The sequence below is a fragment of the Mugil cephalus genome, chromosome 4 (genome assembly GCF_022458985.1).
Source record: "Mugil cephalus isolate CIBA_MC_2020 chromosome 4, CIBA_Mcephalus_1.1, whole genome shotgun sequence".
Classification (NCBI taxonomy): Eukaryota; Metazoa; Chordata; class Actinopteri; order Mugiliformes; family Mugilidae; genus Mugil; species Mugil cephalus.
Genome location: NC_061773.1, coordinates 4,154,851 through 4,168,156, shown reverse-complemented (window position 1 = coordinate 4,168,156; position 13,306 = coordinate 4,154,851). Strand labels below are relative to the sequence as shown.

Here is a 13,306-nt window from a genome sequence, read left to right as displayed (position 1 = left end):
GTGAATACTTTTCTGCACTCACACCATCTTTTGCATTTCTAAGTGATTCTTCCTGACGTTTCCATTATTTATAATTTCCTTTTTCGTATCAAGAGTTTAAGAACAGAGAGACATTTTAAGGCCCCTTTTAGTAAAGTTTAAATTGAGATTTGAGATTTTGAGGTTTGCAGATGAGCATATAAAGGCCCAAATAAAATGAAAAACTCAAGCATGAAAAGGCAACTGAGTTTCTTGAAACTCTTAAAGAAACTCTACAAGTCCATGCTTTTTAAAACACCTTTTGGACATTTTTTATGATATGAACCTAAAACCGTTTAATTTTAGGTTAGAGAGATACATTTGTTTTGTTTAGGCAGATTTATTTATTTATTTATTTTGGCAAACTGAATATGAATAAAATGGTTTTCAACTAACAGGAAGTCTGTTTTTGTTATTATGTCGTCAGTGCTTTTTATTTATTTATTTACAGTTTCATAGATATAGTCACTAAAACTTAAAATAATCACCAATGGACGAATTGCTAATGAAAAAAATGTGGGAGGGAGACAAAAAGAATTAGGTAAAACTCAATGTAATAATGTAAATAACGTAAACTTCACTTACAACGAACCAAACATGCTTCTATTGTGAAGGTGAACAAACGGAAGTGACTTTTCCTCCATTGTTGAGAACTTCACACTTCTGTCGCTCTGTCTAAAATCGATAAGTGATTGGCTTTCTTGATGCTGCAGATCTTGTGTGTCTCGTAGCGTGCTCACTGAAGGTAAGCGCACAGCTCTGTCAAGTGGACAAACTGGGTTATTTTCCACTGGGGGTCGTGGCTACGCGGCAGCTTTGTAACGTTAGTCGTCGCTACAATGATGCCTTTGTCTCTATCCGTTAACTGTAGCTAACGTTAGCTGTCCTCAGGTCTGTACCTGTCCACGCTGAGTGACACTCAGGTGAGGTGGACAGCTGCTGCTGCTCAGCATGCTACCTTACTGCTGATGTGTGCACACGGGACCTCAGCTGTTAGGTGGCATTAGGGAGAGGTGTTGTCATGTTGGGTAAAGGCAGACGTCCAGACATGAGAGCATCTCTGGTCTTCCCTTAAGAGAAAGGTCAATCCAGGTGAAAGCAGGGAGCAGGCGGGACCGTCACATGATTATTTTGATTTAAAAAAAAAAAAAAAAAATACACATGTATGTTGCATAAAAGCCACACTTGGATGATAAAGTTATAAAGACTGCTGAAATTTATCCAAATCTGTTGGTCAAATAAAGTGGATGTCCACTGATCGCAAATTACATTTTATTAGATCTCCACTTAAAGTGAGAGTCGTTATGCATACTAGTGAAAACAAAGGCTTTGTGATATAATAGTCCTGCATTAAAATTTCAGCTCTTGTTTTGCCTATTAGTTTAAAATAATTTAGAGAGCTGCTAATTCAACTGTGTTCTCATGTTTGTAGTACTGGTGAAATATATTGTTTTGTACTGGGTTGTACAGCACCACAAACTACCTCCTCCAAAATGATCATACACTTGAATTACCACATTTTGGACGCTGTTTGAGTCTAAACCAAACATTATGACAGTCATGGAGATAAGATTTAGCGCAGGACCTTTCTGTTAGGATGCATTTGTCTTCATTAGCATACCTACTGAAGTGGCAAGTAGGTGAAATGTGGGCAGCTTCTAGTACACATACAGTAATAGTAGTAGCTACTGGTGTTTCTGCTTTCAGCTGGTACTAAGCATATCTCGTTGTTGTTCAGATTGTTGTTCCCTATGGTATCAAGTGATAAAGGGGTCCCTCAAGGACCAACTCTCAGCCCACTGCTGCTTACTCTTAAGACTATATCATAGACCTGCTATGTGGATTTGTCATCTGTGGATGGTTAATATGTATTTTTCTTTGAAATCAAGCTTTCTGTAAATGTTAGAGTGATTATATCCCAGTGTAATTTATAACTAACCCCTTAAAAGATGTGTGCAGGTCAAAAAACAACAAACAGTGCCACTGATCCTATTCATGCTGTAATGATCTCCCTCGGTGGGGGCCAAAGCACTTTACAGTGTCTCTCATTCACCATTTATACACACACACACACACACACACACACACACACACATACTGAAAGGTATACCTTTCAGTATGTGATGCTTCCCTGCCATCAGTGCAATGTCAGGTTCAGTGTCTTGCCCACGGACACACTGTAGTCTTGATCCATGATTAATGCAGTTCAGTGCATCTAACTAGACAGCAGGTTATTCTTCAAAGCTCACTCTGAATATCTCTCTTATGAACGGGGCTTATGCCTCCATTAGATGCTTTCAGTGTCATTCAATAAATTACATAGGAGAGATATCACGCTAAGGATTGTAAAAGTTGGATGAGCTCATTCCTCTCATGACTTTCTTGCTTGTATTGTTGTTTTGAAAAAATTTCTTGACTGCAATCTTGTGTGCTGTACATGTTATTAGAATCAAGAGACAAGACTCAAGAGTCTTTATTGTCATTATGAGAACATAATGAAATTTTGCAGAGACCCCTGCCTTATTAGATTGTAGGCCTCAGAGGAGACTAGCTTAACTATAGGTAGTACATGTATAAGCCTTCACCATTTATAATGCTTCATGTGCACAGGACGTATAAATGGTTTATGCAGAATGTTTTAATGTGTAAGTTGATGTTTTTCTGTTTTTGACAGATAGCTAATATAAGTAATTTGTTCTGAGAAAAGAAATGCTATTTATTTATTTATTTAAATTAAAATGTCAAATGTCCCATTCCAGGATCTGTTGCATTTGTCAAGAAGGCAAAGTGTGTATTATATCCCTTAAGCCAGCCTTTTGTGTTTGATCAATTAAGTGATTTCTGAAAGATTATGAAATTATATTATGGTATTTGAGGAGCAATGGGAAATTACAGACAATTGTGGACCCATGAAACACCACAATACTTCAACTACTGTCCACTAATCTTTCTTATTATTTTAAAAATATAATAAAATAAAAAATCATGGACATCATGGAGCCTTTTTGTATATGGAGTTACTAAATTGGAATTTGTCTTCTCAGGGGTTCGTTATGGCCTTGAAAAGGAGAAGGGCGACGTCTCCCTCTAGCAGTGTGAGTGGAGGAGATTTTGACGATAGCCAGACTTCATCGTTAGTGTCTTCAATTGGGCGAAAGAGGAGAAGGACCTCAAACATTCCAACTGTGGATCCTGTAATTTTACAAATTTCAGTCTTTGTTTTCAAAATGAACCGTGGGGATTATATCACCACACGGATTGATTAAGCAGTCGACGTGGGGAAGGCATGTGAGTATTTTTCAGTGTTTAATCCTTGCCTTGCAGATCGCTGTATGTCATGAGCTGTACAACACCATCAGAGATTACAAGGATGACCAGGGCAGGATGTTGTGTGAGCTGTTCATCAGAGCCCCTAAGCGGAGGTGAGGGGAGGGAAGGATGTCTTTAGATGTGTGCATATGATCATGCACTGAATTTTTATATATGAAGTTTTATGAATAATTTAACACCCGTCCCTTTTCTTACAGGAATCAACCAGATTATTACCAGGTGGTGTGTCAACCTATTGACATGATGAAGATCCAGCAGAAACTAAAGATGGAGGAGTATGATGATGTTGAACAACTAACCAGTGACTTTCAACTTTTATTCAACAATGCCAAAACTTACTATAAGGTAATAAATATATTCCATATGTGATATGTGTGTACATAAAGGTGATGCCCTGGCTTCAACCACAAAAGCAATTTGTCTTTCTTGTATGTAGTCGGACAGTCCTGAATACAGGGCAGCCTGTAAACTGTGGGACCTTTACCTGCGAACCAAGAATGAGTTTGTTCAACGCGGGGAGTATGATGAGGACGATGAAGATGGATATGATGCACAAGACAACCCTGGAGGGTCCACTGAAGATGAGGTGACATTTATGGATTTGTGTTTTCATTCAGTACATACTGCAGGTAATATGAATGTTCAGGATAGAATTGGCAATATTTATTTATTGAATGAACTCTATATCTTTATATTATGTTAGCATACATATCAGCCATATATATTTCCATAGGGGTTAATTGGTTTATACAGATGTAGATACGTTTCTATTTAACGTGCTTAGTAGTGGATACATTATAAACAGAAAAGTGTGCTCAAAGCTGAATGCATTATCCAGACTTTCTATACAATAGTAATGCTCACGGTATTGATAATATTATCGATTTTAAGAAGATATCATGCAGCTTAAGCATCTCTTTATTTCAGGATAGATCATGAAAGTGCTAAAAAGCAACACCACATTAAAGCTAATTTTCCTTCACCATTGACAAATTTTGTGTTTTATGGAAACCCTATCCTAATTCGCAACAGTAATAGTAAAAGTGTAAACTTGTTTAAAATTAGGCCTCACCTTTGTTACTTGTGAATACCAGAGCGCACCTACCTGTTTGAAAGAAGTCCTCGAGCAGCTCCTTGATGCAGTGGTGACCTACACCGAGCCTACTGGTCGCCTTGTCAGCGAGCTGTTCCAGAAACTTCCTTCCAAAATGGTATGAGCGCCCTCAGTACAACTTTAGAAATCATCCATGAATTGACTTGGCTTTGATTACTAGTTTGCCTTTTTTACTCAGCAATATCCAGATTATTATGCCGTCATAAAGGAACCCATAGATCTGAAAATCATCGCTCAAAAGATTCAGGTACTCTATTAGAACTTTGCCTTTAATTGTTGATTTATCATATTACAACAATTTATTGGTAAAATGTCCAACAAATATGTTTGCTTTTAGTTGGGCCACTACAGGAGTGTCAATGCCATGGCTAAAGACATAGACGTGTTAGTCAAGAATGCCAAAACTTACAATGAGCCCGGATCACAGGTGTTTAAGGTCAGTGTCTAACTGTGAAAATGACGCACCTCATCTCCAGTGTTTGATGCTACCTACCTATGATTTACTAATGTGTTTTAGGATGCAAACACCATTAAAAAGATTTTTGCACAAAAAAAGTCTGAGATGGAACACGGAGAACCAATCAAGTCCAGCATCCGCATCAGGTACCTAGAAATCGACTTAGAAGTCAGGATACTATGGGAGAAGTTTAGTTAATGTTTTGTTTTTATTTCATTTTCATTTTCTGAAGGAACCGAAGATCTGCCCAGGGAGACCGTCTCTCAGCTATCACCATGGCTCTTCAATATGAAAGTGATGAGGAAGGCATACTTTCTGGTACGGCTTCACATAATTATAAAACAGATAGCAAGCAAGTAGTCAGTGCTGATAAAGAGACTCTGTAAAACATATAATAATGGCTGTAATCAAACATTGTGTCATCATGCCTTTATGTCTTCTGGTCTTAGGTTCCGTCCACTATGATGAGGGGGAGTCTGAAGCAGAGAGTATGACCTCGAACATGGACATGAGTAATCCCATCTTCCAGCTGTATGAAGCTGTGCGAGGGGCCCGGAATAGTCAGGGCCAGCTCATTTCTGAGCCGTTCCTGCAACTTCCCTCCAGGAAAGACTACCCTGACTACTACCACCAGATCAGTCAGCCCATCTGCCTTCATCAGATCAAGTATGGCAGAACTAGTACTCATGTAACTCTCAGGCAAATTTAAAGGACCAGTGTGTAGGATTAGTGTTGCCTAGTGGTGACGTTGCAGATTGCAGTCAACTGTAAACTACTTCAGTGTAAAAATGTGACTGAGTTTTTCTAGAGATTGATTTTTTTGAGGTATATATTTTCTAAAATTCGGTGCGCGTGGGTTTGAGGTGACTTGCAGGCCAGAGAGATCCTACACCCCAGTCCTTTAATACTCAACAATATTAAATAATTCTTTTATATTTATATTGCACACAGCTCTAATATGTTCGCACATTTAATCTGAGTTTTTACATTCAAGTGGAATTATTATTCAAACCTCTAGTTTAGTTTGATTTAATTTGTCTGAGCATTACAAACATTGCTTGAATGTAAACTCGTTCTATCTCTGCATCATTCATTTTCCACTTTGTTAAAGTCTACGTTGTTTTTTCTGTTTTCTTTTGTTTCACCGACACACTTTTTATTCTTTTTATTTTCTTCGGGAAAATACGGCATCACACACACTCACTGTACAGTGCAGTATTTCTGTGCCCTCCTTCCCAAATGTGAGAGCCCGTAATTCCCCTACAGGAACAAGATGAAGAACAACGAGTATGAGAGCGTCGAGCATGTTGACTCAGATCTGACGCTAATGTTTGAGAACGCCAAACGCTATAACGTTCCTCACTCCTCCATCTACAAGCGTGCACTCAAACTTCAACATATTCAGCAGGTCAGTCTTCAGGTGTTTTCCTGTTCTAGTTGTGCATGCATGTTGGATTTGCTTGGACATTTGATGAGAACCTTGAGAAAAGTCTGCATAATCACTAATTTTATGCATCACCTGTTGCCTGTCCAGATGAAGAGAAAAGAACTTTTACAGAGAGATGATGATGACGGAGACAGCATGCTCTCCTCTGCCACCTCTGACACCAGTAGCACAAAAAGAAAAAGGTGCACTTTGTCACATACTTGTTGAAATTTATGTACTTTGTCGTTTTTTGTTGGTATTGTAGCAGCGCGCTATCTGTGTGATAGTTCTTTGCGTGTCATTTGCAGTCACAAGAAGAATACAAAGAAAAACAGAATGAAAGCTCTGTTAGCTGCTGTGACCGAGGCACGAGAGGCCAGCACTGGACGGAGACTGTGTGACCTCTTTATGGTCAAACCCTCCAAGAAGGACTACCCCGATTACTACAAGGTCATCCTGGAACCGATGGACCTCAGGACGATTGAACACAACATTCGCTCAGACAAGTATATGACTGAAGATTCAATGGTGGAAGATATGAAGCTGATGTTTCGTAATGCACGACACTACAATGAGGAAGGCTCCCAGGTAACATTCTTACAGGGTTGTGTCTGTGTTTTGCTGATGTTTTTAAGGATTCCAGTTCCTCATACCTTCATGTATTTACATGTTATATTTAGCTGCAACTGAAATCTACCTTGAAAGTATGATTTTATAAGATCTAATCTTGATGAATCTCTTTGTTGTTTCTGTAGGTCTACAATGACGCAGACATTCTGGAGAAGATCATGAAAGACAGACGCAAGGATCTTGGTCCAACAACTGATGACGATGACATGATGTCCCCAAAGCTGAAAATAAGTAAATCACTCAGTTAATCAGTTTCTTGACAAAATTAAATCTAAGCAAGTGTGTGAATTACTTATTTATTAAGTGTAGAAAAGGTTGATTACTATTAAAACACATAACCTTTATTTCATTGCAGGAAAGAACAGCATTACCATAAAGAAATCAAAGTACTTAACACCCTTACAGCAGAAGCTGAATGAGCTTTATGAAGCTGTCAAGAACTACACAGATAAACGAGGTCGTCGCCTCAGCACGATCTTCCTGCGGCTGCCGTCTCGTGCCGAGCTGCCTGATTACTACATTGCCATCAAGAAACCTGTGGACATGGAGAAGATCAAGAGCCACATGATGGCTAATAAGTACCAGGATGTGGACGCGCTGGTGGAGGACTTGGTGCTCATGTTCAACAACGCCTGCACTTACAATGAGCCCGAGTCTCTGATTTACCGCGACGCTCTCTTGCTGCACAGGGTGCTGTTAGAGACGAGGCGGGACCTGGAGGGAGGAGAGGACGGCCATGTGCCTGACGTGCCCCGCCTCATCCAGGAGCTTGTCCGCAGCCTCTTTGTCTCTGTGCTCGGGCACCAAGATGATGAAGGGCGTTGCTACAGCGATTCCCTGGCTGAGATCCCTGCCGTGGATCCAGCAAACTCTGAGAAGCCACCGCTCAATTTTGAGATTATCAGGAACAATGTGGACAGAGGACGTTACAAGAGGTTGGATGTTTTCCAGGACCACATGTTTGAAGTGCTAGAAAAGGCCAGACGGTTGAACAGGTAAAATTTTATTACTCATCATATAGAAATCAGCAATTAGTGTATTTTTTTTATTTTTTTTTTAAAAAGGCTGTTGTCACACCATATGTTCATTACAGGACAGACTCTGAGATCTTTGAAGATGCTGTAGAGCTGCAGCAGTTCTTCATCCGGATCAGAGATGAGCTGTGTAAGAATGGAGAGATTCTGATGTCCCCTGCCCTCAGCTACACTTCTAAACATCTCCACAGTGATGTGGAAAAGGAGAAGAAAGAGAAGCTTCCCAAGGAGTTTGAGGAGGACAAAATCAAGCGAGAAGAAGAGAAAAGAGGTATTGACTGAAATACTTATTAGAGCTCACAGGGTCCTACAGCACATTATCTCAGCATAGAGCCCAGTTCCAATGAATATGCTGTGAATTTACAGAAGCAGAGAAGAGGGAGGACCCTGTTGGAGGATCATGGCAGACGAACCTTCAGCGCACGTATAGTCAGGACTGCAGCTTCAAGGACAGTATGTACCATGTGGGGGACTATGTCTATGTGGAGCCTGCAGAGCCAAACCTCCAGCCACATATCATCTACATTGAACGTCTTTGGCAAGACGACACTGGTCAGTCCCTTGGTATAGTGTCCTTATAACAATATTATCTATTTTCTGCCTGTTTCTGCCTTTTTTTGCTGCATGCTGTGCAGCAAGTCAGTGTGTCCACCTCAGACTAATGTCTTTTTGCTGTCTCTTTAATTCAGTCAGTTTTCCCACTTTAATTAAACACAGGGGAGAAATGGCTATATGGATGCTGGTTCTACCGGCCGAATGAAACATTTCATCTGGCCACAAGAAAATTCTTGGAGAAGGAAGTTTTTAAGAGCGACTACTACAACAAAGCTCCCGTCAGCAAGATTTTGGGCAAATGCGTGGTCATGTTTGTGAAGGTAAGGTATAGTTTATCATCTACCTCTACTGGTTTTTATTGTTGAGCCCCGCATGTGTGTGTGTTGTGTGTTGACTAAATATTTTGTGTGAGATTTAAGGAGTATTTCAAGCTCCACCCAGAAGGATTCAGAGCTGAGGATGTCTACGTCTGCGAGTCACGCTACTCGGCCAAGTCCAAGTCCTTCAAGAAGATCAAGATGTGGACCATGCCCCTGAGCTCTGTCCGGTTCGTTCCCAGAGAGGTACCCCTACCTGTGGTCCGTGTGGCATCCATGTTCGCCCTAAAACAGGAAGAGAAGCCACCAGAGATTGCAGACGAAAGCAAAATGACAGATGGTATTATAGACAAGGTAAATAGCCAGCTGGCTGTTTCTAAAGAAATTGAGGGTGTAAGTTTTATTGTAAGGAGTCTGATCTGTATCTGCAGGAAAGGGAGGATGTACCTATGGATATGACCAACGGGGAGCCAGGGTGTCAGTACTATGAACAGCTCTGTTACAACAACATGTGGCTTAAAGTGGGCGACTGTGTTTACATTGGTTCTCATGGACTTGTGCGCCACCGAGTGGGCAGGTAGAGTAAAGGCCCACATATGTTGAGAACTCAGACATATTGTTTTGTTTTTTTTTTTGTTAATTTTTTTCTCTTTTTTCTGTCAAATAAACACTAGTTTCCCATCAGCTGTCACTGCATTAACTTCAAACTTTAAAAATACTGACATAGAGGCAACAGCTTATTGGTCTGTGTTTGTGTTGTGTGGTTATTATTCTTTAATTTCCAACGTTTATAATGCAGACTCTTTTGTTTCATACTCAACAGGATTGAGAAAATGTGGATGCGAGATGGAGCAGGCTACTTCTTCGGCCCCATCTTTATCCATCCTGAAGAGACGGAGCATGAACCCACTAAGATGTTTTACAAAAAGGAAGTGTTCCTTAGCAACCTGGAGGAGCCTTGTCCCATGACCTGCATCATAGGTACATTGATTTTTAAGAAGATGCTGCCAGGTATAGCTTTTCATGATCATAATTTGATAACAATTTGAATCATTTTGGTTTCACAGGAAAGTGTGTGGTGTCGTCCTTTAAAGACTATCTGTCATGTCGGCCCACTGAAGTGCCTGAAGAGAATGTTCTGCTCTGTGAGAGTCGCTACATTGAGAGTGAGAAGCAGATGAAGAAGTTTAAGGGGCTGAAGCGCTTTTCACTTTCTGGGAAGGTGGTGGAGGATGAAACCTACTATTTTAGGTGAACAGTCATACAGTCTGATTTAATTATTGTCTTTTTGTGTTTTCTGTGGAATGACAAGAAAGCCACATCTGCCTAAATGAATAATTTACTTGGAAAAGTCTGAACTGCACAGAACTTTTTTCTTACTCAGGAAGCTCATAGTCCCCCAGAAGGAGCCATCGCCCTTGCTAGACAGGAAAATTGAGGAACTGGAGGCTAAGTTTGCCGACATGACTGATGAAGAACTAGAGGATCTTGGGGATGATGATGGCGAACTAGGGGACCAGTCTCTTCCTCAGATGCAGTCCTCCATGTCTAGTGACATGGATATCATGCCATACACTCCTCCACAGGTCGGGGTTGAAGATATATTTTAACGTAGCCAAGTGTTTGTTTGAAATTGTGTAGAATTTTTGTAAAGTCTTTTTTCCTGTGTTTGGCTTCAGTCCACACCAAAATCCATAAAGGGCCTTTCAAAAAAGGAAGGCTCGAAGCGGAAGATCAACATGAGCGGTTACATCCTGTTCAGCAGTGAGATGCGAGCCGTCATCAAAGCCCAGCATCCAGACTTTTCCTTTGGGGAGCTGAGTCGTCTCGTCGGTACAGAGTGGAGGAACCTGGAGAGCTCCAGGAAAGCGGAGTATGAAGGTGAAAGTTCTTACAAAGATGTTGATTGATTCGAGTATTGATCCAGTTGTTTGCGAACCATGAAGTTCACACCACACACCTCTCTGTGTTCTGCTGTAGAGCGGGCAGCTAAAGTGGCTGAGCAGCAGGAGCGTGACAGGGCCCACCATCAGACGTCCCCAAGAGCAGGTACCCCAGTAGGGGCACTGATGGGGGTTGTGCCACCTCCAACCCCCATGGGGATGATAAATCCCAGCATGACGCCTGTGTCAGGTAACCCCTCATAGATGCAGATGGAGCCCAGTGTACACTAGAAGGCTGGAATAAGAAGCTAAACTGCTAGAAATGCGCACAAGTTTCCTTTTCGCCGCCATGTCAGCATGTTTGCAGTGTTGTGATCTAATTTCATGTTGCTCCTAACATTATTCCACTTACTGTAATTTACAATCCGAAACCTTTAATGTTCTACAGCACCTGTCATGCTTCAGCTTGTAAGAATTTGATGAAATCCGCATAGTCATTCATTCTGATTAAAGTGAGGGGGTTGCTGTACACCATTTAAGGAATAAGACTAAAATATTAACATTAGTGCATGTGCACCGGATAGCTTTCATTTCTCATTGTGCTGCCTTTTTTCCATTCATCTGCTATCATAACATTATCTGCTGATTAAATGATAGCAAATGCTGTATATCAGCATATTAATTCATGCTTGGTAGTTAATGCATGTTTGACTAATGCATGTTGCTGTTTTGTGTCACCACTGTTCCTTCCTAAGAAGGTATGATGGGTGCATATAGGTCAGCTATGATGCCCCCGCAGGGCCATGTTGAAGGCATGGTTTGTATGACTGGCATACCACCACGTCACATGGGGTTGCCTGTCTTTCCCCAACATCTCCTGCCCGTTATGCCTGGGTTCCCTGGAATGCCATACTTTGGTAAGAGTGCTGTCATAGCCACCCCACCTGACACGCAGTTGCTTCCTGTTTACCAATCTGACTTGCTGGAGGGGCTACCTGTACCAAAAGGCCGAGGTCCTTAAGTTGATGACTGGTTGATTGAGAGGACATAGTCTCATATGGGACTTTGTTCAGCTCATGACCAGCGCGCTTCACGGTAACATGTCACTGACCAAGAAAAAGTAGTGCATCTGCTAAATAAAAACATACTTTACTTTAAACTGGTTTCCATTTTTAATAAACTACCATAAATTTGCATTCATCTTTTAATAATTGGCATTCATGTAAGATTTAACAAACCTAAAATCACCTCATATAACATTTTGAATATAGTATTCTGCATGTTAGTTAGTGACACAGGACCTGCTTCATTTTTGACAGCATCTTGATGTTGAATATGCTCATAGGTGTCAATGGCATGGGGTGTGGACCTGGAGGAGGAAACATTCATGGATCTCAGGTAAAGCGCTAGGCTCTGTAAGAAAGTAATCACTTCAGTACAGTGTGCTTAGTTTAGATTAGATTAGATTGGTGCAGATATTGTGTATCTTCAAGCCCCTATTTCTGTGTGTTGCTTGGGATGTTGGGCCTTTTTTCACCACTGGCACATTGTGGTTTTTTAATATATACCTATATATATGTGTAGGCATTGATGTTGACCAAATGCTGTGTGAATTCATGTCGGAATCAAAGAAATAATAAAATAAACAACACAATATCTTCATTAGATGGGTGTGATGGGCGCAGGGCAGGCTCCGCCTCCATACCCAGGACAGGGCCAGATTGGACAACCGTCTCTCCAACAGCCTTCCACCCCGATGTTTGTGTCCCCACCAGCCAAATCTCAGCGGCTGCTCCATTCTGAGGCCTACCTCAGATACATTGAGGGCCTTAATGCGGAATCCTCTACGATTAGCAAGTGGGACCAAGCGCTCTCAGGTTCATTTTATCTTTGTATAAACAGGGATTAATTGTGCATGTAAATGCTTTTGGACCTTGCTCTTTAATTTGAACAGCAATCCATATGCTTTTCATTTCACTGTACCTTTGTTATATCTGCATATCCATTGGTTTCTTAGGGGACAAGACATATGCATTAAAGTGATTCTCTTTCACCAGTTTAATTAGTTTGTATTTGTATTTATTTATTTTTTTTGCATTCAGTTCAAAAACAAGACGTGCGGCTGACAAAAGAACAAGAGAGCAGACTACCATCCCACTGGCTGAAGAGTAAGGGGGCCCACAAGACAATGGCAGATGCTCTTTGGCGACTCCGCGACCTGATGCTGCGAGACACTCTAAACATCCGTCAGATGCACAACTTGTAGCATGCTCATACTTAGAGCCTCTGTTCCCAAACCTGTGAGACAGGAAGAGGGCTAAGCTCACTAAAAGTCTTTGTGTTGTCTTAAAAAAAAGAAATATTTGTATTCATACATGCCGCTTTTGGTGTTGAAGCTGGATGTTTTTTTTTTTTTTGTGTTATATTTCAGATATACTGTTCTAAGTGCATTATTGTTAATGACTGTCATTTTTGTGATGAAGGCCTCCATGCTTTCACAATAAAATGTGAAGAGTTCCATTTGGCTGTATTAATTTACAGT

The 13,306-nt window shown here is 40.8% G+C and overlaps 1 protein-coding gene across 3 annotated transcripts; it reads left to right on the top strand.

The window, feature by feature from the left end:
- The first annotated feature begins 649 nt into the window (after window positions 1–649).
- pbrm1 (polybromo 1) lies at window positions 650–13,282 on the top strand. Of its 3 annotated transcripts, none has more exons than XM_047583953.1 (30): window positions 650–763; window positions 3,063–3,212; window positions 3,343–3,440; window positions 3,546–3,693; window positions 3,785–3,934; window positions 4,443–4,559; window positions 4,641–4,709; window positions 4,800–4,898; window positions 4,980–5,065; window positions 5,152–5,237; window positions 5,369–5,585; window positions 6,186–6,327; window positions 6,454–6,548; window positions 6,654–6,933; window positions 7,101–7,206; window positions 7,331–7,970; window positions 8,069–8,280; window positions 8,376–8,561; window positions 8,727–8,884; window positions 8,984–9,235; window positions 9,313–9,458; window positions 9,705–9,862; window positions 9,949–10,132; window positions 10,266–10,467; window positions 10,561–10,762; window positions 10,862–11,014; window positions 11,523–11,681; window positions 12,110–12,162; window positions 12,431–12,641; window positions 12,867–13,282. In XM_047583953.1, exons 2-30 carry the CDS (start codon window positions 3,072–3,074, stop codon window positions 13,028–13,030), a joined length of 4,914 nt encoding a protein of 1,637 aa, XP_047439909.1. In that variant the 5' UTR covers window positions 650–763; window positions 3,063–3,071; the 3' UTR covers window positions 13,031–13,282. The 3 variants fall into 3 exon arrangements, with proteins under 3 accessions (XP_047439909.1, XP_047439908.1, XP_047439910.1); XM_047583952.1 differs by having other exon boundaries at window positions 11,520–11,681; XM_047583954.1 differs by lacking the exon at window positions 11,523–11,681 and having other exon boundaries at window positions 651–763; window positions 10,862–10,930.
- The last annotated feature ends 24 nt before the right edge of the window (window positions 13,283–13,306 follow it).

Coding starts and splice junctions, on each gene's coding strand:
- pbrm1 (XM_047583952.1), top strand. CDS start 3,072: ATGGCCTTGAAAAGGAGAAGGGCGACGTCTCCCTCTAGCAGTGTGAGT. Junction 5,066..5,151: donor AAGTCCAGCATCCGCATCAG/GTACCTAGAAAT, acceptor CATTTTCTGAAG/GAACCGAAGATCTGCCCAGG. Junction 5,586..6,185: donor ATCTGCCTTCATCAGATCAA/GTATGGCAGAAC, acceptor ATTCCCCTACAG/GAACAAGATGAAGAACAACG.